The sequence below is a fragment of the Schistocerca serialis genome, chromosome 9 (genome assembly GCF_023864345.2).
Source record: "Schistocerca serialis cubense isolate TAMUIC-IGC-003099 chromosome 9, iqSchSeri2.2, whole genome shotgun sequence".
Taxonomy (NCBI): domain Eukaryota; kingdom Metazoa; phylum Arthropoda; class Insecta; order Orthoptera; family Acrididae; genus Schistocerca; species Schistocerca serialis.
The window spans coordinates 431,794,534-431,822,317 of record NC_064646.1 but is presented as its reverse complement, the minus strand read 5'-3'; the positions used below and the strand labels follow the sequence as shown (position 1 = coordinate 431,822,317).

Sequence of the window (27,784 nt, the reverse complement as noted above, 5' to 3'; positions counted from 1 at the left end):
CACTACTTAAACCTAACTAACCTAAGGACATCACACACATCCATGCCAGAGTCAGAATTCAAACCTGCGACCATAGCGGGCGCGCGGTTCCAGACTGAAGCGCCTAGAACCGCATGGCCACGCCGGCCGGCTTTCTAGCCTGGCTCTTACACAATCGTTGTCATTTGTATCACACGATCAGCTGAGACTGGCGTTGTGACATTTTCAAGTGCTGCTGCTATCGCCGTAATCTTACATCAACAAGTGTGTGGGAATACAGCAACATACGTCCGTCATTTTAGTAAGTAATACGTAAAATGACAGACACATATTTCTATGCTACCACAAAGGTTAACGACATAATTTTACGTGATACCTACTGACATGAGGGACGCACATTACTGATCTCCCACACAGCGTTATGGTGTGCGGTTGCAGCGATAGCAGTAGCACCTGAAGATGGTGCAGCACCGATCTCAGCTGATATACGGGAACTGGACAAAAATATGGAAACACCAAAAACACAACGCATTGCCATACCTAATACGATGGAGGAAAACCGTTGGCATTCAAAACTGCTTTGAATGGTGTCGGAATGAGTAAGTGCAGATCCTATAAGGTTTCCACGGGAGTCTTATAACACTCTTCCTGCAAAACAGTAGCAAATTCAATGATGCAAGTGGATGGCGATAACTCACCTCCTTCTACAACGCAGACCACAAAGGCTCAATAATATTTATATCTGGTGGCTGTTGTGGCCATGGGAGATACGACAGTCTTGGACGTAAACTCAGCCAGAAGTTCGAAACCGTGTGTAACAACACTCATGCGATCAAATGACATCCTTCTATTGCTCCATCAGCCATGTTGTATGGCTTCGGGACAACGTTTTGCTGTTCCGGGCATTTGCATCACTGATGTGTGGTTTTGGAATTCTAGCTAGCCCTGCAATTCCCAGGTTACGGAGATCCCGTCGTGTTGTTTTGGTGCTGTCCGGGTTTTCGAGTGCGGCATTAAGTTCCACAGTGACTTTTGCAGATGTAGCCTTCTTATTTTTTGTCACAGTCTTCTTCAGGGACCGTATGTCACGATCATTCAACACACAATTTCGTCCGCGTTGTGATGTTTTCCCGTATTTGGTATATACCTTAGATACGGTGCCTCTTGAAACGCTAAACACTTGCGATCTTATACTATCAGTTACGGAAACAGCCACGATCCGAGCACCAACAATTTGCCAACGTTCGAATTCACATACAAGGGGATCATCAGACCTGTTGATCACGGATTTTGATGAGCCTTAGATGCATTGCAGAACCACCAGTCCTGAGTAACTGGCTAGCGGCGTTTCATGCGACGGACCATAGTTTCCAAGAAAACCGATGTTGAAGTTTCATGAGTAGCTTCTATACCCGTAACATTCATTGTCAGTCGACTGAGTGAACGTAGCGCAGCAGATAAGGATCAGGGCTACCACTCTCTCGATACTGGTTCAAATCCTGCCCAATTACTTTTTCTGTTTCCGTTTCATTGTACAGATTATCATTAAACAACATATGTCATTGACAATTTTTCCAAAATCATCCCATCCATATATAGTGTAGTTTGCCCACCCTGTGTTGTATATTTGTACAGACAGGTTAAAATTTTCACGAAAAATATTCAAAATGCTATGGAACTGCTAAAGGCTAATACGGAAGTCGCTTAGAGGTAAGATTCCATAAAAAATACATCTTTAATTCTGAATCAGTCTCGCTGCTTTCACAGGAATGATCAAAATACGTGTGGTTCACTTCGAAGTTGATCGAAGAAAGAACGGTCTTTTTGATTCTAGGAGAAGTGATTTTCCAGTATCGCTTCTGGAAAATTCGTGTGCCCGGATGGGAATAACTTTCATTAAATGTGCGTTGTCCTCTACGAATTTGTGTTTCGGTTGCTTCTACGACGAATACTGTGCCATCCGGAATTCTGCTCTGTCACAGCAAGCGATGGAAGCTATAGCCAGTAATACCATCCTGTAATCTATGTTGTAACGAGCAGAATATACATTTGATGCAAGTTTGCTGTAATCATTGATGTGTTAATGAAAATACTACGGCGAAAGGGACTATTTTTGAATAACTTTGCACGTCGTATACTATTTAATGATACTCTGTACGACGAAATTGAAAACATTCCTAATACACACCAAACTCCGTGATTAACAGGTCTGATGGTCCGTTCATTAGCTTCGACACAATGCACTCACAGCTACACAGAACACTGTTCTGACCAGACTGATAGATGCAGTGTACTGCGGACATTACGCGGGCGCCATTCGTGGTGAAAATACGACAGCGCAACCTGAAGGCTTGGATAGCTTTTGCATTTACAGTCAAGCAATGCGTTTCTTGCAGTGCTTTTTGTCCAGTCCTGTAAATGATAATGATTGTCGGACAGCTATGTTGGAAAATGGAATTGTCCTTCAATAAATTTGTGGCTGTCGCACGCGATAGGAATATTGGTAAAACTTCGTGACAAATTAAAGCCAGGGTAAGTGCTATACCTACTGAGCTATCCAGGCTGGACTCCATGGCTGTCCTCACTGCTCCACTTACACTAGTAACTCATCTGCTACCTCCCAGGCTTCACAGAAGTTTACCTGCATATCTTGCGGCACCAGCACTCGTGGAAGAAAGGATACTGTGGATACATAGCTTAGCCACAGTCTGGGGGATTGTTTGCAGAAAGAATTTCCACTCCGCAGCGACGTCCGCGATGGTTTAAAGCTGCATGCCAGATTGAATTTGTGTCGGAAAAGGACTCCAACACTCCCAGAGTCAAGGTTGCAGCAGAACTTCTTTGAAATTAGCAAGGTAGGTGATGAAGTAATAGCAGAAGTAAAGCTGTGAGGATGGATCGTGAGTCATATTGGGATGGCTCAGTTGGTAGAACACTTCCCTGCAAAACGCAAAGATCCCATTTTCTGGTCCCTGGCTGGACGGTGTTTCAATCTTCCAGGAAGCTTCATATCGGCGCATAGTCCGCTCAAGAGTGAAAATTCATTCTGGAAGAAAGCTGTTATACCTTAGTAAAAATGGTCCAAATGGCTCTGAGCACTATGGGACGTAACATCAGAGGTAATCAGTCCCCTATAACTTATAACTACTTAAACCTAACTAACCTAAGGGCATCACATACACTCATGCCCGAGGCAGGATTCGAACCTGCGACCGTAGCGGTCGCGCGGTTCTGGACTGAAGCGCCTAGGACAGCTCGGCCACCGCGGCCGGCTATTCCTTAGTAAGAAAGCAACACTGTAAAAATGATATCGCTAATGACAGTCCTCCGTTCACGATCCGCTGTAATCTGAGTGCGATAAATCGCTGAGCAGCTATAATCATCTGTAGGTATCTCGAGCAGAAAGGCGCCGTACAAGAGATATCGTATCCTAGCAAACAGGCTGTGAAGTTGCTTATCTTGGCTCTTTGAACAGCCTGCAAGCAGCTCTCCTCCGCACGTAGCTTTCGTTAAAACTTTGGTACAGTTCCACTGTGTGAAACTCTTGTAGAATACCCATCACTGTAAAGCAGTTATTTATCGCTTTTATAATAGTTTATTCGCATTACGTGTATAGAGGATTTTATTTTCATCGTCGGATATGTGTTTCTTGCGGGAAAGTCTTCTCTGTGAACTTCTTATTATTATAATGGAATGCAATCATCTGGTTCTGACAATTTATTTGCATTTAGCATGAAAATGAAGTGAGACGAAGCGGCTACCCTATACACTTTAATATCTTTCAGATGTCTTGACCACACTTCTTATTTTTTCCAAAATCGTCTTCGCGTTTCGGCATTCCGTCATTTTTAAAGCTATGAACTACAATGTAAAACTGTTATCAACAGGTATCAAATATGTTACGTTTTCACTATTGATTAGAGACATACTATAGTGAGTAGAATATGGTTGTTTCTAGTTTACCAAATGCTATTTCATAATATGAATCATAGAAAATTATCAAATGGATATACTGTATCTTGTCAAACTTTCTTAACGAAGAGGCAAGAGCAAACTGCTATTAGTGAACGAGATTGAAGACCAAGTGGACTGAACCGCTAGGCGGCGCTAGATACGCGCTACACGATGCATTTCTTTTCTCACATCTAAGCTTTCATCATTACATCGTATAAAACATTTCTCATCAGTAAAGAATTCATGAACATTCAATTCACTATATTATAAAAAAGGTATTTTTTTAAGAAGACAATGTATAATAGCTTTGACGGGCCATAATGATACAATGAAAGAAGCCGCTGAGCGTCGCTGTGGTACAACGAAGCGAATTGTCTGTTAACAAGCATAATTTTTAACTAATTACGGCGTTTAAAATTGTTGCGTCAATAAAAGTTGATAAATACCATTGTATATTATTTTACAAGATATTGGAATATCAGTCGAGGAATGCAGCAATTACTTCCGAAGGACAGGAAACTGTCCACGCATTGCCTAGTTGTGAACGAACAAATGCATCGTGTACGTACCATGTATCCTGCACCACCTAGCGTTTCAGTCCACTTGGTTTCAATGTTGTATCTTGATAGTAGTTGGCACTTGCCGCTTGGTTAAGAATGTTGACGAAATACAACGTGTCCATTTGACAACTTCCTGCGATTCACGTTATTACATAAATTCTTCATTTATGTTGCCATACTGTCCGTAGTTGCTTTACGATTCCTGAGGATTTTTTTGCTCCTTTGTTCGGAACACATTTTCTTGTAACTGTAACGACGGAACAAAAATACCCCCAGGAATCATTACATAACATTTGGTAAACTAAAACAACATGCTCTGTTCACTATACAATTTTTCTAACGAATCGTGCAAATGTAATATATTTCCTGTATTTTGGTACTAGTTTTCTATTGGATTTTATAGCCTTTGAAAACGACGGAATGTCGAAAGGCGGTTTTGGAAATAATCAAAAATGTGGTCAAGACACCTGAAAGTTATTAATGGTTAAGTTACTATACTAAAATTTATCAGACGTATGTACGTGAAACTTGAGCTAAGGACTATCGTCTCAGTTGTACGACTAGATTCGTGATTTCCTGTCAGAAAGGTCACAGTTCGTAGTAATTGACGGAAAGTCATCGATAAATAGTTTCTCAGTAGGTCCAGTCACATGTTATCCCAAACCTGGTATTCTTCTATTCGTAGACTCCATCTAAATTTATACATTTCTTAACTAGTAGTTCAGTATATGAAGTAATATGAAATATTTACAAATATGAAGTATTTACAAAAATATGCGATTGGATTCAATAATATTTAATAGTGAAACTTTGTACGCTCTACTGGATGCAGGTTGTTCAACAGAAACGGAAGTTCAAGTGTAAATTTTCACTCTGCAGTGGAGCGTGCGCTGATTTCAAGCTTTCTGGCAAATTAAAGGGGTGTACCGGGCCGAGACTCGACCTTGGGACTTCTGCCTTTGGCTGGAAAATGCTCTGCCTACTGAGCTATCCAGACGTGAATTACAACCTTCCTTCGCGGCTGTACTTCCGCTATCATCTCTTCTTCTACCTTCCAAACTTCACACAAGTTCTCTTGTATACCTTGCGCGATTACCGCTCTTGGAAGAAACAATAGTGAAGGAAAATGGCATAGCCATTGTCTAGGGTATTGTTTGTAGTGGCGTAAAACAGAATTGTCTGCGTTAGGCAAGGTTGTGGGTTTGCACCACAGGAATTCTCGCAACAGCGCTCATTCCGCTGCTGAGCGGAAATTCATTGTGGAACATTTCGCTAGGCTGTGGCAGTATCATTTCTTGAACTAGTGCTAGTCCAGCAAGATATGCAGGAGAACTTCTGTGAAGTTTGGAGGGTAGGAGAAGGCATGCTCGCGGAAGTACAGCTGTAAGGACGGGTCGTCAGTGGTGCTTGGATAGCTTATCATTGACATAAGCGTTCATTTTCTTGTAGTACACATGGAATTCTCACTTTAAGGGAGAAACTTAAATCCAATAGCAACTTTTATAATTCTGCTGTTTAATGTCCCTAATTCAAATATAAAAGTGCTTCGAATAATAAATAACATAGCATAAAAAACAATTTATCATGTTTAACAAAATATTCATGTCGACACGGAATGTTCTCTGGTAACGTAGGCCTTTATATCATCATGTATATTATTATTATTTCTATTATTAATAATACGACATCGACAGGAAGTGCCAAATGGACAAGCAGGGATGACTAGAGAACAAATGTAAGCATTTAGAAACATGTGTAACTAGGGGCAAGATAGGTACTGCCTACATGAAAGTTAAAGAGACCGTTGGAGAAAAGAGAACTAGCTGTATAAATTTCAAGAGCTCAGATGGAAAACCCGTCCGAAGGAAAGAAGGGAATGCAGAAAGTTGGAAGGAGTATATAGAGGGTCTATACAAGGACGATGTACTTGAGCGGAATATTATGGAAATGGAAGAGGATTTAGATGAATATGGAATGGGAGATATGATACTGCGTGAAGAATTTGACACAGCACTGAAAAACCTAAGTCGAAACAAGGCCCCGGGAGTAGACAACATGCCATTAGAACTACTGATAGCCTTGGGAGAGACAGACATGACAAAACTCTTCCATATGGAGAGCAAGATGTATGAGACAGGGGAATACCCTCAGACTTAAAGAAGAATATGATAATTGCAATACCAAAGAAAAGCAGGCGATGACAGGTGTGAAAATTTCCAAAATATCAGTTTGATAAGACACGGTTGCAAAATACTTAGACGAATTCTTTACAGACGAATGAAAAAAACTGGTAGAAGACGACCTCGGGGAAGATCAATGAGATTCCGGAGAAGTATAGGAACACGCGAAACAATTCTCACCCTACGACTTATCTTAGAAGAAAGATTAAGGAAAGGCAAACCTACGTTTATAGCACGTATAAAGTTAGAGGAAGCTTTTGACGGCGTTGACTGGAATATTCTATTTCAAATCCTGAATGTGGTACGATTGAAATACAAGGAGCGAAAAGCAACTTACAGCTTCTATAGAAACCACACGGCAGTTATAAGAATCAAGGGGCATAAAAGGGAAGCAGTGTTTAAGAAGAGAGTTAGACAGGGTTGTAGCCTATCCCCGATGTTATTCAATCTGTATATTGATCAAGTACTAAAGGGAACAAAAGAAAACTTTGGAATAGGAATTAAAATCCATGGTGAAGAAATAAAAGCTTTGAGGTTTGTCGACGACATTGTAATTATGTCAGAGACACCAAAGGACGTGGAAGAGTAATTGAACGGAATTGACAGTGTCTTGAAAGAAGGGTATAAAATGAACATCAACAAAAGCAGAACGAAGATAATGGAATGTAGTAAAATTAAATCAGGTGATGCTGAGGATATTAGATTAGAAAATGAGACACTTAAAGTAGTAAATGAGGTTTGCTATTTGGGGAGGAAAATAACTGATGATGGTCAAATTAGGGAGGGTATAAAATGTATACTGACGATGACAAGGAAAGTGTTTCTGAAGAAGAGAACTTTGTTTACATCGAATATAGATTTAAGTGTCAGGATGTCTTTTCTGAAAGTATTTGCATGCAGTGTAGCCATGTATGGTTTTTCTGAAACTGTTTGTATGGAGTGTAGCCATATATGGAAGTGAAACATGAGCGGTAAACAGTTTAGAGAAGAAGAGAATATAAGGTATCGAAATGTGGTGCTACAGAAGAATACTGAAGATTAGATGGGTAGATCACGTAACTAATGACGAGGTACTGAACAAAATTGGAGAGAATAGGAATTTTTGACGCAACTTGAATAGAAGAAGGGATGAGTTGATTGGACACGCTCAGAGGCATCAAGAGATCACCAATTTAGTAGTGACGGGCAGAGTGGAGGGTAAAAATCGTAGAGGAAGACCAAGAGATGAATACGCTAAGCAGATTGAGAAGGATGTAGGTTGCAGTAGTTTTTCGGAGAAGAAGAGGCTTGTACAGGATAGTGCGGCATGGAGAGCTGCATGAAACCATTCTCTGGACTGAAGACTACAACAACAACATTATCAGCACCTTGTTTAATGTAAACAATTTGCAGGAGATGCTGGTAATGGTTGAGATATGCATCAACTTATGTAAAAACGTTATAATTTTTGTGTACAGTTCAGTAAACGATTTCGTTAAAAAAACGGTAGTGCAGGCGGTAGAGCACTACAAAAGGCAAAAGACCCTAGATTCGAGCCCCGGTTCGGTATATAGTTTCAATGTGCCAGGAAGTTTCATTAACGAAAGTGATATCGGGTGTGCACAGCGGAAACGCGCGTGAGGACGGAGGATGGATCTACGGAAAATAATAGCAGTCCTAGTACTGATGCTTAAGGAACAAGTGACGTTATGTTTTTTCAGTTCGCTTTTTTACCCCGTATTGATTAGAAACTGTTGGCAGTCGTTGAACTGAGATTAAACCATGCTAATCCGATAGTAGGAAATCCAAGTTTTTTTGTCATTTTTCAAGGAAAAGGCGCTGGAAAAAGACATGAAAACAATATGACAATTCTCAGCTGAACATAAGTGCAGATGGCAGCCAAGCCTCTTGGTTGCAATGTTGTATTTGACGACTGACGTCACCTGTGGAATGTCCTCAGTACGTTGCAAGAGTCGGTCGTGATCAGAGTAGAGTTGTGTGTAGTTGTGAGTGCACAATGACGGAGCTAAGTGAATTAGAAGGTAAGCATATTGTTGGTTCTCATATGATGGATGCTTCCGTAAAGAAGATAGCTGAAATGTGTGGTGTATCTACAGGCACCGTATCGAATATTTATACGCCACACAGACGAAGCGAAAACAAGTCTTCCACCGTCAATACTCAGACGAAGTATGCTATGTGATCGTGACAAGTGGTCATTGAAGAGGACTGTGGCGAAAAATATGGGGACGACAGCTGCAAAAGTTACTGCGGAACTGAAAGTCGCACTCGAGGACTTTGTCAGCACCAAAACAACACGAAAAGAGCTCCAGGAGTAGGCTATTGAAGGGAAAGCTGGAATTCCTAAACCACTAATGAGTGACGCTAATGCCCGTGAGATGAGAACGTGATGCCGATGCCATAAAACCTGGACTCTGAAACAATGGTTGAAAGACATTTGCCTGTATTACTCTTGTTTCACACTGTTTCCAGCTTATAGCCGAGCTTTCGTCCCAAGAGTAAAACGTGGCGGGGATTCGGCGATGATTTGGGCAGCATTATCGAGACATAAGTAAATGAGTTTTGCTATTTGGGAAACAAAATAACTGATGACTGTCGAAGTAGTGAGGATATAAAATGTAGACTGACTATGGGAAGGAAAGAGTATCTGAAGAAAAGAAATTTGTTAACATCGAGTATAGATTTAAGTGTCAGGAAACCTTTCCTGAAAGTATTTGTACGGAGTGTAGCCATGTATGCAAGTGAAACATGGATGATAATTGGTTTAGACAAGAAGAGGATAGAAGCTTTCGAAATGTGGTTCTACAGAAGAATGCTGAAGATTAGATGGGTAGATCACGTAACTAATGAGGAGGTACTGAATAGAACTGCGTTCTGAGGCATCAAGGGAACACCGGTTTAGTATTGGAGGGAAGCGTAAAGTGTAAAAATCGTAGAGGGAGACCAAGCAGATTCAGAAGGATGTAGGTTGCAGTCGTTATTCGGACATGAAGGGGCTTGCAGAGGATAGAGTAGCACGGAGAGCTGCATCAAAGCGGTTTCTGGAATGAAGACTACAACATCGTCACATTCCACGGGCCCCGTGGCTGTTCTGCAAAGTCACATTACTGCCAGGGTTTGTGTGACCATTTTGCTGATCAGGTGGAATGTGTTCCAAGACTGTAGTACCCCTGTTGAAGCATCCCCAACTCTCTTGTGGTTCCCTTTTTAGGTTCTGCACGTCGACGTCTGCTCGAAGATACGTATCGTCGGTAGGTTTTCCGACTTTACTTCCCGACGTGACAGCTACGACTCTCCGATGAGGTGCGGGCCTTGTGTTTTGCTGTTTCTGCGAGTCTTGTAAATATCGATTTTATTTAGTAATTTGCCCGGCTAAAACTCTCCCCTTTTATGATTAAAACAGCCTGCGCCACCTTTCGGAGGGAGTGGGGACGTCAAAGAGTCACAAAAGTTTATATTAAGGAGTCCGTAAAACACGTAAACGTTAACTTCAGTTAGAGTGTTAGTTAATGCCTACGCTTTCAGCTAGATGGTGCTGACTTACTGCTGAATAGCTTTGGTTCCGTAAAACCTTCACTGATTAGTACTAGGTAAATGAAATAAGTACAATACTCTTGTATTTCACTTTCACTCTATATTCAAGGATTAAGATGGTGATGGATGATGATCTGTTTAAAAGGCTCCTAGCCTGGAGGAATCTCAATAGTCGGCAAATGCCGATATGCACGCGCTCTATGTCCAGTTTCGCCACTAACGGCACAAGATACTTTCAAAAGTCCACACGTTAATATCTGAATACCGGTACCTCTGAATTCACTCGTATCTGTAGATAATTTGAGTTTCTGTCATCTATATGTCCGTAAAGTTCCAATCTAGCACTAAAGTCCTAAAATCCCCTTAATACTCTGTTGCTACCAACAGTCAGAGATCGTACACTACATCACTTTTAATCTCCATAATATTCTAACAGTTTATCGTGAATCTTAACACGATAAAGTCCAATCTAATTATTGTCTCGATGAGTGACACGGTTTCCCCGCCCTTTAACGAAACAATCAAGGAAAAAAGGCGGCAATAATGACGATCAGGCCTTTTTATAGGCTTTTCTTCACAAGAGTTTAACGTCACTTCCTTCTCCATGACGGAGCTTCCTTAGCTTTGCTGTACTTAGACGTTAAACTACTTGCTGATATACTATAATTTTGATCTGCAATTACAGAACTCTGATTCTACGCCATTTTCCCCTCTAAAGATTCTGTTCTTAATTTTAAATTATTCTTTCTTTATCTTTTATCACTGTAAACTGAACCGAGGTGTTACACTGTGCACAAAGCTCGCACTGTACAGGACTAGTTTTGCGAATACGAGGGTAAATTGACGCATCTCCCCAGCCCACTACAGGCACTAGATCTGAGTATTATTGATCGTTGTGGTATAGTTTGGACAGAAGGGTACATGATCACTATCCACCTCCATGATCGTTAACTGAACTTGTTATTTTGCAGGGAGAGCGGTGTAAGACTCCCTTTAAAACCGCATTGGACCCGTATTTATCCATTCCGAGACGGAATGAAGCTGTTTTGGTTGCCATCAGGTTCCCTACTATTATTAGACGTGGTTGTGTGTTTCCATATTTTTGTCCGCCCCCTATACGTCGAAATCCAGGTTAAAGAAGACCTCACTGAGCAGTGATAGTGTCTCATGACATGGAATGCTGCATAGCTGAAGTTAAAACCCGATTAGTGGCTGGGTTAACACGGCGAGGTTCTGGTGGCTCTGAGTGGTGGTGTACGTATTGGAACAGCCTGAACGTGACCCGGGCGTATGGCTGGGTTAACACGGCGAGGTTCTGGTGGCTCTGAATGGTGGTGTACGTATTGGAACAGCCCGAACGTGACCCGGGTATATGGCTGGGTTAACACGGCGAGGTTCTGGTGGCTCTGAATGGTGGTGTACGTATTGGAACAGCCCGAACGTGACCTGGGCGTATGGCTGGGTTAACACGGCGAGGTTCTGGTGGCTCTGAATGGCGGTGTACGTATTGGAACAGCCCGAACGTGACCCGGGTGTATGGCTGGGTTAACACGGCGAGGTTCTGGTGGCTCTGATTGGTGGTGTACGTATTGGAACAGCCCGAACGTGACCCGGGTATATGGCTGGGTTAACACGGCGATGTTCTGGTGGCTCTGAATGGTGCTGTACGTCTTGGAACAGCCCGAACGCGACCCGGGCGTATGGCTGGGTTAACACGGCGAGGTTCTGGTGGCTCTGAATGGTGGTGTACGTATTGGAACAGCCCGAACGTGACCTGGGCGAATGGCTGGGTTAACACAGCGAGGTTCTGGTGGCTCTGAATGGTGGTGTACGTCTTGGAACAGCCCGAACGCGACCCGGGCGTATGGCTGGGTTAACACGGCGAGGTTCTGGTGGCTCTGAATGGTGGTGTACGTATTGGAACAGCCCGAACGTGACCTGGGCGTATGGCTGGGTTAACACAGCGAGGTTCTGGTGGCTCTGAATGGTGGTGTACGTATTGGAACAGCCCGAACGTGACCTGGGCGTATGGCTGGGTTAACACGGCGATGTTCTGGTGGCTCTGAATGGTGGTGTACGTATTGGAACAGCCCGAACGTGACCTGGGCGTATGGCTGGGTTAACACGGCGAGGTTCTGGTGGCTCTGAATGGTGGTGTACGTATTGGAACAGCCCGAACGTGACCCGGGCGTGCAGTGTGCGGGCAGCGAGCGAGCGCCAAAGTATTGGCGCGGCCGGCCGCGTCGGCCGCCTGTTGTGCGGTCCCCGGCTGCGTCCCGGCCCAGCCTGGCGCCGCGCAGCGCGGCATAGCGCAGAACCACGCCACCGGCTCGCGCGCCCCCATTGGCCGGCGCGCGGCGCACCCTCCACCCTCCGCCCTCCGCCCTCCCAGCCAAGGGGCGCCAGGGGGCGTCTGGGCCGGCCAGCCCGGCTGCACGCAGTCTGCCGCTAGGCGTCGCCAAGGTTGCCAACGGATTAGCGAACTCACCGAGTCTGCGATGGCCGAGCTGGACGCTATCCTGGGAAAGAGGTACAAGCTCTCCTCCAGCGAGAACTTCGATGCCGTCATGAAGCAGCTGGGTAAGTCCCGACTGCTGCCCGCGCCGCTCTAGTATTCGCGATAAGTATTTGCTGTCCGGGACACACCCTCCGCCGCCAGCCATGTCCCCTGTTAGCGCAACTTTGTGGCTCTATTCGAGGTTCCTAGCAAATAGAATGGAGGCTTGCTAACAACTTCTTTTCCCCCGGACCCTTCGCGACTGGGACAGGCCAGGGGGCAAGTGACAGTGGTACAGAAACTACCCTCAACCACACACCGTAAGATGGCCTACGGAGTATTGTTTTACTTCCAGACGCATCTTCATTCCCCAATCCAGGGCGAAGTTTATAAATAACGTCAATAATTTGACATTTTCAGTAGACGCGTCCGTAACAGAGCGAGTTGGCTCGACGACGATCCAAGTTCTGACTCCGGCGCCACCGTGGAATTTTCCTCGGTGAGAAGTCTGAAATTGAATGCACTCACCTTCAAGGTCGGAGGTGAAAAAATGGTTCGTCAAATTCCGGTTGCTGTTTCGAGAGCCGACATTATGGCCGGAAGGTTGATGTGCTTGTCCCACGTCCCACCAGTACTGCCAGGCAGGCAAGTAGGTTTCGGTTCTGGGGAGGGGTGAAGAACGGGGAAGGGAGTCCAGGTTCTTGGTCCCCATCTCACCCTTCTCCCCCCCCGTCCCCCAATACAACTTTCCGGCCGGCCGCTGTGCCCGAGAGGTTCTAGGCGCTTCAGTTCGAATCCTGCCTCGGGCATGGATGTGCGTGATGCCCTTAGGTTAGTTAGGCTTAAGTAGTTCTAAGTTCTAGGGGACTGATGACCTCAGATGTTAAGTCCCATTTGAGGAACTTCCCGCCACCCTCACCTTAAATGAGCCACAGATACGTAAGATTTTAAAAATAAGAGCAATATGTTCTTCTTCTTCTCCTGCCGTGAAGGCCTTCTATGGAACACGTTCCGGTTTAGTACTTAATCCTTTGTTGTTCTTTCCTTTTTTCCCCGTATTCCTTCACTCACTACGTTTCTTTTTCCTGTCTTCAGACTGCTTTATGCCAGTTCTGTTTTCCATCCTGCCTTTGAATCCTTCCAATATCAAAACGTTTTCCCTAAGAATTTCCCTTTCCAATACTTCTTCTCTTACGTAATTCCTTTACAAGTCTTTCCTGACACTTGACTTCTGGTGATCTTTCTCTAAGATATTTGAAGATATGTCTAGCGAGTCTACTGTCAGCCACTTTGTATATATGTCCAGAAAATAGTAATCTCCTCTGTTTGATTGTTTCTTATATATTTCTATGTTCTGATAAGTTTATCGTTGCTTCATGATTTTGAAGGTGCTGCATTTTTCTAAGAACCAAATTTCCTTCATATAATTCTTCTTTCCAATGTTTCAAATTATGAGTGTAAGGTGTAATACTAGCCATTCGCAACCACCAGACGTTCTGGCTTCACTACTGTGTCTAGACCTTTATTTTAGGCTTTTTGTACAAGCCCTTTTTGCTGTAGATATTCTTAGTTATACTGTACTCTTTTTCAACTTTGTGTATCTTTTCTTCTAAACTAGATCTTTCTGACCCATCTTCTTGAATGGTCTCTCCCAAATGTTTGAATTTTCTTTTTACTTTTTCATTTTCCCTCATATCTGTTTTTACATATTTGCGGCACTTTTTATATTGGTCATAAATTTTTGTGTCTTTGCAGAGATTCTTAATCCTGTCATGTTAGCTATCTTTTCCCGAATGTCGAGAGAGGTGGCGCAGTGGTTAGCACACGGGACCAGATTTAGGCTTTCCATGGTTTCCCCACTCTAGGCAATTGTCGGAATGATTCCTTTGAAAGGGTATAGTCGATTTCCTTACCCATCCTTGATACGTTCCGAGTTTGTGCTCCGTCTCTAATGACCTCAGTGTGGACGAGACTTTAAAAAATAACCATCCTTCTGGATCACGTGGTCCCGGGTTCGAATCCCGGCTGGATTGGGGATTTTGCTCTGCCCGGGGACTGGGTGTTTGTGTTGTCCTTATCATTTCCTCCTCATCATCATCATCATTCGTGACAGTGACTAGACTGGACTGAGTAAAAAACTGGACTGTGCCAAAAACTGGGACTTTGCACGGGCGATGGCGACCACGCAGTGGAGCGCCCCACAGAGCAAACATCATCATCATTAATAATCTTCCTTCGTTTCTGCCTACATCTCGAACACTGACTTAGATTGCGGCGTCTGTCAGACTTCCAGAAATTATAGCAAAATCACCCGCAAATGCGAGACAATTGATTGCAACACCATTGTTCTTTCATCCTGTCACGAGTAGGGACATTTTGGATTGTTTCCGGTTTTACATTCTAAATTTTTACAATTTTCTCCTTGACCTAGTGAAAACAATCGGAAATAAAAATATATTATTTTTATTGTATTAAATGTTTTACGAGTTTATAACTTGTTTACACCAGTGTTCAATACATCGCTTCGTAATACCTTTCAAGAAACTGCAATTCAGAAAGAAACATCATCCGAAGAAAATTTGTCCAAAAAATTTGAGAAGTATCCGTGTCGCGCAATTCTTTTATGAATTCTAATGGCAACAAAGTCTCGTAACTTTGACAACTTTGTCGTAATTTACGCGGTGAAAAATCGGTGTGTACACTGATCATTATCAGTATTTCACTTGCAGTGAGAGCTGTAAAATTGCGAGGACAGGTGTGCAGACAACAGCTATGAAAGTATTGTGATCTCTCTGTCGTTGCCACCTACAGGAGGTGGACAAAAATATAGAAATATAAAAAACACAACACATTACCATGCCTAATACTGTGCAGGAGAACCGTTTCCATTCAAAACAGCTTTCATTCATCCCGAAAAGGAATACGTACAGATCCTGTGTGATTTCCAACGCCATTTTATGTCATTGTTCCTGGAAAACAACGGCAATTTTAAGTAACCATGCTGGACGTTTGTAGTTATCACTCACCCTCCTCATCAAAGCAGACCACAAAGGCTCAATAACATTGGGATATTGTGAGTGTGTTGGGCAAGGGAGATGCGGCGATCCATCCACGTGCACACAAACTAATTCTGGGCGATGCAGACTGTGTGAACAGGGGCACTCACGTCTTGGTACACAACACCACCGCTGGAGAAGAAACATTGTACCAAGGTATCGGCCTGATCACCCAAAATGATCATTTAATCCTTGGTACGAATTGGAGGTTTCAGAGTAACCATGGGGCCATTGGAATACCACAATATGATTGCCCAAATCATCATCGAACCCCCACTATGTTTCACTCTTCGGACGTAAACTCGGTCAGAATTTGGAAAAAGTGTGAAACGAGACTCGTCCGACCAAATGACTTTCTTCCATTGCTCTGTGGTCCAGGTTTTATGTTTTTCATGTTGAAAGCATTTACATCACTAATGAGTGGTTTGAAATTACCTGCTTATGGAGATCCCTTCGTATTGGTTTGGTGCAGGTAGAGTTCACGAGTGCAACATTCAGTTCAGCATTGACTTTTGCAGCTGTCGTCCTGGTATTTTTCGTCACAATTCTCTTCAGTGACCGTCTGTTACGATCACTTGACACACATTTTCGTCCGAGTTGTGACTTAGCGGATGTTTTTCCGCTTTCCCTTTGCGCGGTATACATCTTCGATACGGTTATTTCTTACAACACCAAACACTTCGTCTTCCTTGGTTATGGAAGCATCCACCACATAAGCAGCAACAATTTGCCCACTTTCGAATTTAGTTAGGTCCGACGTAATGCTCTCACAACTACAGGGAACACTATTCTCAATATGACTGAACACTTAGACCATATTGAGGACACTGCGTTCGTGCATTCGTGATCAAATACATCAACGCAGCCTACAGGCTTAGCTAGGATTTGCAGCCGGCAGCTGTGGAAGAGCGGTTCTAGGCGCTGCAGTCTGGAACCGCGTGGCTGCTACGGTCGCAGGTTCGAATCCTGCATCGGGCATGGATATGTGTGATGTCCTTAGGTTAGTTAGGTTTGAGAAGTTCTAAGAGTAGGGGACTGATGACCTCAGATGTTAAGTCCATAAAGCTTAGAGCCATTTGAACCATTTTTTTAGGATTTGCATTTACGTTCGAACATGTATTTCTCGTGGTGCTCCATTTTTTTGTCCAACCCCGGTACGTTCGGGAAAGTGAATGTTTGCGTAAGTTTTCCTCAGTGGGGCTTATTTCCCGTCCTGTCTTGGTTTTCCTCGACTTCTGTTTTTCCCCTGTTCCACCTGTGCGCTGACGATCCGTGTCAGATTACTTGATGCCAGCAGAAAGAGTCGGCTTGTGAATGTGATCCTTTCCCTTTCAGGAATGTTTTCTACAGCCAGAAGGGCTGCAAGTGAATCCAAGTGGACTGACCTTCAGCGAACACAACTGAAAAGTATTCTGTGATAAATTAAGCTTGTAATTATTTAGAACTCATCACCGTTTTAGAGATTCTGATCTCACGATACTGTATTTGCCGAAAGTTATCTGGAAAACTTATAAGTTAATATACGTAAAAATATAAACACTTTTACTGAAATGTTGTTTTGGTTGTAGGAAACTGTTCACTTGCAGGTCTCTGGTTCCTGTGATTGTTCACGTAATTCGGAGTGTACAGTGCGAGAGGACTCACTGCTTTTTTTTATTTCCCGCCAAATGATAAACTGGAACAGCAGGTATCTGACACTTTCAGTACGTTAAACGACAATATACAATACGATCCGCTCACTGCCGTGCTTGCCCGTCTGAAACATACGTCCGTACTCTGCGACGTCTCCAAGTTACCTGATGCCCTTAACAACGGTACCAGATGCTCTATGTAGGAGCAGCCAACTTAGTTATAAGAGTGGCAAAAATAATAGAGAAAAGTCGTCACTGGTTATCTAGCCAAAAGTATGTAAAATAAAAGTTTCTCGATGTTTAGTTTGGTTTAAACAACATAAGTAACTTACTCTGACTGCCCGCAGATTACGCAGTTATATACGGTGAATATTTAAAAAAAATGTAAAGCTGTCATCGACCGAAAGGTTTGTTTGAACATCACCGTGCTTTTCTAGGCACAGTCGTGGTCTCGTCTTCCTCTGTGCCGAACTGACCTGCTCAGCCAATTATAGTGAGACATATAGTTCAACGCGGTCTCTGGACGATGGTGCAACTCGATATTTTTCCCTTTCACGAACATTTCCAGACTGGAAATAAGGGATAAATGGCTGACAAAAATCCTAGGAATGATAGTGGAGCGAATCTGCAAATTGCTGTCTAGCACCACATTTATCTATGTAATCAATTAACTATTTAATGTGTGAATTTCACTTATTCCGCTTTGGGACAGGTATTTGTATTCTTCTTCGCTCGGTATCGTATCTCTCCTGAGCTAAGCTGCATACACTGACACAAACTTAACTTTTGATCGTCAACATTTGCTGTACATTTCGTCGCCTTTTCTGTCGGCGCTGACACACCTTTCTCTTTCTCCTTGTCAGTAAAATTAATGACATTGGGAACGCAAGTTCTCGTGGCTTCCCACGAATTCGTTTTTCCGCAGTCACTTTCCCTGCTCGCACTGCCAACTGACAAAGCGTGCTACTTTTGAAATGGTGTGCTACTGTAGGTAGCCACGCGAGCAATTTAGTTCCCGCTACGGACGGGTCACCAGTTCGTCTTGCGACATAGTGTCTCGTATGAAATCTGTTTCAACAGAAATGGAATGCAGAAACTTTTTTTTTCTTTTTTAGCTGCAATAGTGTACTCGAAGCCTTCAAGAATCGCCACGTTGGAGTTGTGTGAAGATACTGTGAAAATAGTCAACCCCAGGTTAGCCGACCCGTATAAAGGAAGGAAGACCGGGGATTGACATGTCACCGAGGAGAAGCTCATGATAAGTAAAGTTTCACGGTATAGCCCTAGACGTGTGAAAAGGCCCCGACCGACCGCCGTGTCATCCTCAGCCAATGTCGTCGTCGGTTGCGATATGAAAGGGCATGTGGTCAGCACACCGCTCTTCGGGCTATTGTCGATTTTCTTGATCTTGGAACAGCTACTAATCAGTCGAGTAACTCCTCAGCTCCCAGTTGCAAGTTGCCTATATAACGGCTTCCAAGGGCTAGAAAAATTTGAATTTCAATATTTCACATAATTTTTGACCTACTTTAAAGTGCTGTCATAATCTAGTCATTAAGGCGTATAATTTTATATCAGAAGCTTAACACAGTAAGACAAATATTACAGTTAGAAACTGTGTACGTCTCATGAGGCAATGTGACTCAAGGCGTGCAAACACTAGGACTACATTCATCCAGTATTTAAGAATCAGAGAACTTAGCGACTTTCAACAAACTGTACCCATAAATTCAAACCTTTTCGAAATTCTACTCGCTGACACCACGTAGCAAAATAATGAAAGGAAAAAATTTATCACTTACGTTTTAATTTATTACTTCTTTACTACTAACTCTATTAGTAAAAAATTTTTCAGACAATATTCACATATACCGCTGCCTGTACCTGCAAAATTATATCACTGTACGACACGCCGAACCGGAGATACGACGTCATAAATATTGAGATGTGTGAAAAAACTAGCTTTTATTTTAAGGTGAGTAAAAATTACCCGACTATACACATTCAGTGTTTGATAATGTGGGCACTTGGCTACTTCCAGTGAACTTCAAACCTCATTTCAAACCTCTTATGAAGTTTCTCTCGCTTACACACTTAATATCAAATATTGCACCCATTATCTGATTTGAAAAGTAGTTAGACGTTTGAAGCTGATTTATGGATGGAAGTTCGATTCTGTACAGTAGTAGCAGTCAGCCAGGTCCCTACCGCCTACTTGGAGTCGTTAAAAATTTCATTGTGAGCAGTAGAGGTTTCAAAAACATTTTCATAAGGGTTTAAAAAAATTGACGTAAAATATGTGGTTCGAACATGACGCCACACAGGCGAACTTGGTGCATCTTCATAGCGAACATCAGCGGCAGACTTTCCCAGAAAGGTGGGCAATAAGAGGGAGTCTCGCTTGTTGACTGGACCTCACTTGATGTCTTCTTGCTGAGTCAGTGTGTGCCGGCCGCTGTGGCCGTGCGGTTCTAGGCGCTTCAGTCTGGATCCGCGTGACCGCTACGGTCGAAGGTTCGAATCCTGCCTCGGGCATGGATGTGTGTCTTGTCCTTAGGTTAGTTATGTATAATTAGTTCTAAGTTCTAGGCGACTGATGACCTCAGAAGTTAAGTCGCATAGTGCTCAGACTCATTTGAACCATTTGAGTCAGTGTGTAGTGCGGTATCGACGGCGTCTTCTTCGACCTCGTCAACAACACCCGGCATACCCCACGGCTCTCACATCCGTAGCTCGTGGTCGTGTGGTAGCGTTCTCGCTTCCCGCGCCCGGGTTCCCGGGTTCGATTCCCAGCAGGGTCAGGGATTTTCTCTGCCTCGTGATTACTGGGTGTTGTGTGATGTCCTTAGGTTAGTTAGGTTTAGGTAGTTCTAAGTTCTAGGGGACTGATGACTATAGATGTTAAGTCCCATATTGCTCAGAGCCATTTGAACCACGCCTCTCACAACCACGATGGAGACGGCACTTTTAAGCCCCTGCCCAGCGCGACGCCGGGCAGCTCGTTCTTCCATCGCTCGAGTCTCCGTTGGGGAGCGCCACGCATACGCGCCACCAATGGACGCGAAATTCACGTGATCTCACTGCCTCGACTCTGAATGGTCAGCGCATCTATTTCAGCAGCTGCACTTGCTGCTTCGCCCGCACATTACCTGGAGCACTGTAAAACGTCCAAAGTCCTCTTGTCGAAACCTGATAAACCACCCTCGAACACCTCATCATATCGACCTGTCAGCCTCATGTCAGTTCTCCGCAAAATCTTTTCTACCATAACTACCCAACGAATCCATAAACACATTGCAACCGACCTACCCCTTCCCAATACCCTATGTGGCTTTCGTCTGTATTCCATCGACGAACAACTTCTTCACCTTATCAATCTAATCCCCTATCGATTGATTCCTCCATATGTGTCTCCCTTGACATCCAAAAAGCCATCGACTTGGTATGGAATTCTGGACTGCTCTTCAAGCTACACCCCCAGTGAACTATGTCCGCCTTATAGCATTCTTCCTTCACCACCATCCTACATACCTCACAATCAACCACGCCCGTTCCTACATCGTTCACCCCACTGTAGGTATGCCCCAAAGCTCTATCCTTTCACTCCTTTACATCAAGTACACTGCAGACATTCCCAAACTTCAACCACCAACGTACATCCAACAATATGCAGGTGACAATGTCTATCCCTTGAACTCTCCCATGCCTACCTCCAAAGCCACCTGAATCTCTTGGTCTAATGGTGTAATAGTGGAATCTTCAAGTAAATCCACAAAAGAGCGAAGTCACTCGGCGTTTTCGTCTTCCAGATTTCCATCTCTCCATCTACAACCAACCCACCCTTTTACTAATAGAGTAAAGTATTTTGAACTAACTCTCGACGGAAAACTAACGTGGGACGCACACATCCTGACCACCCTCCACAAAGCCCGAAACCGATTACAACTACTACATCCTTCTACCATTGTGTGTTGACAGTTACGCTTGCTCTGTTTTCCACCTGTCGTATGCTACACACAACCTGCATCTCCTTACGTTAGTAGAATTAGACAGCCATGACAGTTCTGACATTACTAAAATGTAACAGCAATGACATTTCTTACATTAATAAATTTGATAGCCATGGGAACTCTGTCTTCGAGATCTCTTTCAACGAGGTAACACTAGGTCGCTTGTTGCCTGTGTTTCGTGGCCTGCCTCGATACAGAGGGTGTTTTACTGTTTTCCTGTCCAGCATGTTCTCCAGATCTCTCAGCCGCTGAAAACATCTGTTCATGGCCTGCAGAGTTGGTGGCACACCCCCACCCACCACCTACTATGATTAATGATTCTGGCAGAAAGTACAAGCAATATGGAATGATGTACCCGAATCTGTTGTCCAAGCTCAGTTCGACTTAATACCCAGTCGTGTTAGAGTCATTGAGTCAGCCACACATGGCTACTCCGAGAACAAAATTTCGCACCATGTGTACTCTAAAATTACCTACAATTACCTAAAATTACCTACAAATTACCTACAATTACCTAGAATTACCTACAAATTTAATCGTGCATTCCTCCTACCATACTGTAAACATATGATAAGTAACAATTCATTATTTGTCAACCTTTCCGATGTTGCAGTTCTAATAACCAGCGTTGCATCTTCCTAAGTTCCCAATTCTTGTGTCAAAGTGTCAGGAAACGCATTTCAAATTTATTTGTTCTCGTTCCCTAGTTCAAGTAGTCGATGTATGACAAAGCATAATAACTGCAATGAAGATTGAGTACCACCGGTGGATGTCCCTTTTATTGCCTTCTTTCCACTTCTCTTTTTAGCACGATGTAGGGGCCGCAAAGTTGTCAGCACTCAAGATAGTTGGGAAGAGAGAAGTATTGTTCTTAAAAGCCAGGGGCAATATACTTGTGAGGGTCCCAGGGCAAAGCTGCATCTCCAGGTAGCCAGAATGGCATTCAGTTCCTCCACCCCTGCACTCCAGATGGTAAACACGACAGCTATCTCGCAGAGAAAAAAAATCGTTGTTCAAAGAAGTCTTCTGGGAAGATAAAGAATCTAGCCAGGTATCGCTGTCCTGAACATATCATGTGAATCTTCATTACCTCATCAGCACTCACTTTATCGGCTGTGCCCACGTGCCGATCGTCTCATAGGTCTGTTTCCAAATTGTACCATGGAGCCCGCTTTCCCATCTCACGGTCCTGCTGGTTAAAATTAGCGAAAATCCGCAAGAGTAGATGACTGTTTAGCATCTTTACTTGAGGTTTACTGGACAGAACTCGCAATGTCTGCCACCAGTGGCCGACGAAATTCCGGCTCTGAATGAGACAGCAAAGTTTCGGAGCGTCCACAAAGAGTGAAGATGGACGAGTAAATACAGAGGCTGCTAGCAGGTGGTGGAGAAAAGACTTGTACTGGACGACCCATGAGGCGACAATTGCTGTCACATAGAATGAAGTTTTCGCTTGGGTACTGAGTACAGAGAGAAAGAGCTCAACTTAAAGTCTCCAGCTACTTCCATATTTACGCCATAATTTTGGCAAGTTGGGTCGCCTAGCTAATCACTGATTCGGTAAGGACACGATATTAATGAACCCCTTTCAGGAGCCACTCACTCCATTTTAACGTTTTTCAGGCAGCTAAACTGCATTCAGTATGCACTTTGGCTATTTCAGTGGCGCTCGATTAAATTTTTCTGTAGTTTACTAACGATGTTTACAGTCACTGTTTGTATTCATGTATTGTGCGCATAGCTCTGCGTTTATTGCACTCACTCTCCTGTGCCAAAGTTAGTGTTCATCATTAAAATTCCTTTATTCAAGTACAAATGCTCAGTCATTGTTTACGTTAGTGGGTAACTCGTGTTTTGCTTTTCGATAATAAACCAGATTTTTACAGTGTGTTAAGTCCCATAGTGCTCAGAGCCAGAGCCATTTTACAGTGTTTCTGACATGATTAGACGATTCCTCCTCTCGTTAATATGCCTGTATGCATGGTGTGGTACACATCTCGTCGTGCTTGACTAGGCCAACCCTACTAACATTCAGTAAGACGTGGCCGTTTGCGACATTATCAGTTCTTTAATTGATTTTACATGATCATATGCGGTGCTTCCCTTTTCTGTGGGTCACCTGAGATCGGACTCTATGATCATAAGGGTGTGCAAAATCGCACAACGGACAACCTACAATCTTAACATGGAAATATTATTTATTCAATATACATTCAATCGCCGAGGAACGGCCCGTTACGAAAATAACATATCACTCCAGCCTTATCAGTTGGGATCCTCCTCTCTTGTTCTCTTCGCCGAAGGGATGTTAGATCCTAATCTTCACTCCTTTTCATCTCGAATGCTATTGAAACAACACATGTTTCCATTAAATAAGACCGTGCTTCATAATCTCTGAATATGATACCAGCGTGGGTCTCAACTGTGGGTAAATATCCTTGCTTAAATTATCACGCAGAAAAATCCTTATTTTTAATATGGTATCAACCTGTTGCGAGGTCTCATATGCTTCCGGCAGTATATGACCTTGACAACTTAAGTTGCTTAGCCTGTATACCATATTAAGCGGAGTGTGCTGTGTAATGGACAGGAAATTGAAAAGAGAATTTGCGAAAATTATGGTAGGCATACTTAGACACGAGGATCAGTTATGAAGCAGTACTACCACTGGTATCTTAAAAATGTAACGTATTTCATATGTCTGTATCACTTACGAGTCCCTAGCCTAAATAGAAACTACACAATACTCGTCTGAACCTCTTCGTGAGTTTAGTTCCTCATTACACAGCTTAAGCGAGTCAAAGCACGCAAAATTGCATTTTTGTAGATAAATTCCTTAGAATAATTTATAATCAAGAAGCAAATAAGTGTGTCTACGTATGCGTACAGCTTAATTTGAGTAGGTGCTGTGAGCAGCTTTAATAAAGGTTAGGACGTATCAAGTAATACACTGCTGAACCTATTTTTATTTTGAGAATCGATTACGGTCACAATGTTACCATCGTCATGTCATAAAAGGCGTGTTTAACTGTGGATTTCACAAATGAAACACTTCCTCAAAATCTTGAAATGCTCAATTTTGGTGTAACTTGCGTCAATAACTAATCATATACATCTTTCTTCCAATGCAAACTATCAACACGTTTGGAACAACTGTACTGGCTTGTGCACTGCTACAACTCAAGTAGAATCTATTCTCCTCTTGGCTCACCTGCTTCACGTCCGCGTTTCATTTTCATTCAAGGTTACACTCTGTACACATACTTTGGGAAATGCCCTCCAAACAGTTAAATAGGTTTAAATAGTACTAAATTCTTCATTTTCCGAAATGCTATTGTGCTGTGGCCAGTTTGCATTTTATAATCTCCCTCTACTTCCGCATTATAAACTCGCTTACATACTGATTTCCTAATGCAGTTCACTCAACGTCGCCTGATTTAATTCGAACACATTCTGTTAACCTTGTTTTAATTTTGTTGATGCTCACCTGATGACCTGTTTTTAAGACATTATTCATTCCATTCAACAGCTCTTGCAAGTCCTTTGTTGTCTCTTACAGAGTTACAATGTCATCAGTAAGCCTTGAAGCTTTTATACCGATAACAAAGAGAAATTTCGAAGGGGAATTAAAGTTAAAAAAAAAAAAAGGTTCAAATGGCTCTGTGCACTATGGGACTTAACTGCTGAGGTCATCAGGCCCCTATAACTTAGAACTACTTAAACCTAACTAACCTAAAGACATCACACTCATCCATGCCCGAGGCAGGATTTGAACCTGCGACCGTAGCGGTCGCGCGGTTCCGGACTGTAGTGCCTAGAACCGCTCGGCCACTCCGGCCGGCAATTAAAGTGCACACCAGTCAGTACGCATCATCTCTGGAAATGGAATTATTAGATTATTCTTGAAGTGCCAAGTTATTTCACTACTCTCATATATCTTGCATACAAGGTGCAATTATTTTGTCGTCGCTGGCTTTGACAAGGATCTCAGTAATTCTGAGGGAATGTTGTCTACTCCAGAGGACTTGTTTCGATTTAGATCTTTCAGTGTTCTGTCAAATGTACCTCGAAGCATGCTATCTCCTATCTCGTCTTCACCTACTTCCTTCTCTCTTTTTAAATTACTGCGTTCCAGTTCGTTTCCCTCGTAAAGATCCTCTGCATAAACTTTCCATCAGTGAGCCTTCTCTTCTGTAAATCTGAGCTCTTTATATTGATACAAGTGCATCTCTTTTCTTCGAAGTTCTCCTATAGCCTACATCTATCTTTCCCGTAGCCATACTTGCTTTTACAGCTTTGCATTTCAGACATTCCTCTTTGCCGATTTACAGTTTCTGTCAGTCTAGCATTTAGACTTCAGTACCCCTTTCGTCTGTTGCTACGTTTTGAATTTCTCTTCTTCCATCGATGAAATTCAGTATTTTTTGTGTTTTCCAGCAATTTTTACTGGGCTTTGTCTCTTTACCTATTTGATCCTCTACTGCCTTCACTATTTTCCCCCCAAAGCTATCCATTCGTGTTCTATTGTATTATTTTCCTGTTTTTAAATTAGCTTCCTGATCTTGGCTCAAATGCGGTAGAGCGTTTACTTGGAGCGAAAACCGTTGGTGGGAACTAAAATCAGTCTGCTGAACCTGCAATTTCCAAAATAGACATTGGCCTGTTTACGTGACCAACCAGAATGGTGGTGCCCTATATGCGCTCTATAAATGCGAGAGTACCTGGAGCCTCAGTGGCAGTAGCCGGGCGACCTCAGAAGATGTCTCCCGGAGATGGAGACGAAACGTTAGGAGGAAATTTTGTACATCGACCACGGCCTCTCAGCCCGGAAGTTTCACCTGAAGACAACACCGTCCGTGAAAGCCTACATTGTATGATTGACCAGAATTTTTGTTTGGAAATCACTTCACTGAAATTGTACTTGTGGGTCCACGCAAAGATTAAAGTAAATTAGAGTGGAATATGGAAGCCGGCCAGCGTGTCACTGGGGGGAGTTTTGCTGTGACTGGCTGACACGTCACGGTGAGTCGGCTAAACGTTTCCCGCCGGCTGGTTCACCCGGCTGCCAGCTTCCCTTGCCGTGGTTCCGGGAGACGAGGTGCCGTTACTGCAGCGTCACGGTGAGCCCAGCGGCCGCAGATCCGTTACGCAGGGCTCGGAGTGCAGACGCGGAAAGGCGGACACCTGTTCCCGTCACCAACAGAGCCACCTCTGCCGGCAAACCAGGCCCGCCACCCGGCCACGCTCCTCAGTCCAACACTCCACTCCTTGCTTCTACGCAGGGTCTCTCTCCTAAGCGTCTCAGCAGATATTTGAAGTTTGGTTTTTGCGAAGTGTAGTTGGAGTCAGCCCAAACAAATACTGTTCATTACGCCTCTCATGCCACGCCCAGTTTCGACGAAAACCGTCGACTTGTTTCGCGTTGTATTAACAGAGACAGTAAAACACAAAGAGTAACCAGTACTCCACCAGTGGCAGCACCGCCCTGGCCTGTGCTGAACTGCTAACGCCATGCAGCAGCACTGCCCAGTCGCTGCTGGAGTATTGGCTGTTTTTCGTGTTTTACTGCCTCTGTTAATACGAGGGCAGTTCAATAAGTAATGCAACACTTTTTTTTCTCGGCCAGCTTTGGTTGAAAAAACCGTAAATTTCTTGTGGAATATTTTCAAACATTCCCGCTTCGTCTCGTATAGTTTCATTGACTTCCGACAGGTGGCAGCGCTGTACGGAGCTGTTAAAATGGCGTCTGTAACGGATGTGCGTTGCAAACAACGGGCAGTGATCGAGTTTCTTTTGGCGGAAAACCAGGGCATCTCAGATATTCATAGGCGCTTGCAGAATGTCTACGGTGATCTGGCAGTGGAAAAAAGCACGGTGAGTCGTTGGGCAAAGCGTGTGTCATCATCGCCGCAAGGTCAAGCAAGACTGTCTAATCTCCCGCGTGCGGGCCGGCCGTGCACAGCTGTGACTCCTGCAATGACGGAGCGTGCGAACACACTCGTTCGAGATGATCGACGGATCACCATCAAACAACTCAGTGCTCAACTTGACATCTCTGTTGGTAGTGCTGTCACAATTGTTCACCAGTTGGGATATTCAAAGGTTTGTTCCCGCTGGGTCCCTCGTTGTCTAACCGACCACCATAAAGAGCAAAGGAGAACCATCTGTGCGGAACTGCTTGCTCGTCATGTGGCTGAGGGTGACAATTTCTTGTCAAATATTGTTACAGGCGATGAAACATGGGTTCATCACTTCGAACCTGAAACAAAACGGCAATCAATGGAGTGGCGCCACACCCACTCCCCTACCAAGAAAAAGTTTAAAGCCATACCCTCAGCCGTTAAAGTCATGGTTACAGTCTTCTGGGACGCTGAAGGGGTTAT

General features: G+C 43.6%; 1 protein-coding gene across 2 annotated transcripts in view; it reads left to right on the top strand.

Moving 5' to 3' along the window:
* Window positions 1-27,784, top strand: part of LOC126419059 (fatty acid-binding protein, muscle-like) — a 159,150-nt gene that overhangs the window by 39,067 nt on the left and 92,299 nt on the right. The window contains exon 1 of one of the 2 annotated variants that reach the window (XM_050086136.1): window positions 12,647-12,787. The exons of the other annotated variant lie outside the window; for it this stretch is intronic. Coding sequence (XP_049942093.1) covers window positions 12,706-12,787 — 82 coding nt within the window. The 5' untranslated portion in view covers window positions 12,647-12,705. Of the gene's footprint in view, window positions 1-12,646; window positions 12,788-27,784 lie in introns of those variants that run through there. 2 annotated transcript variants of the gene reach the window in all.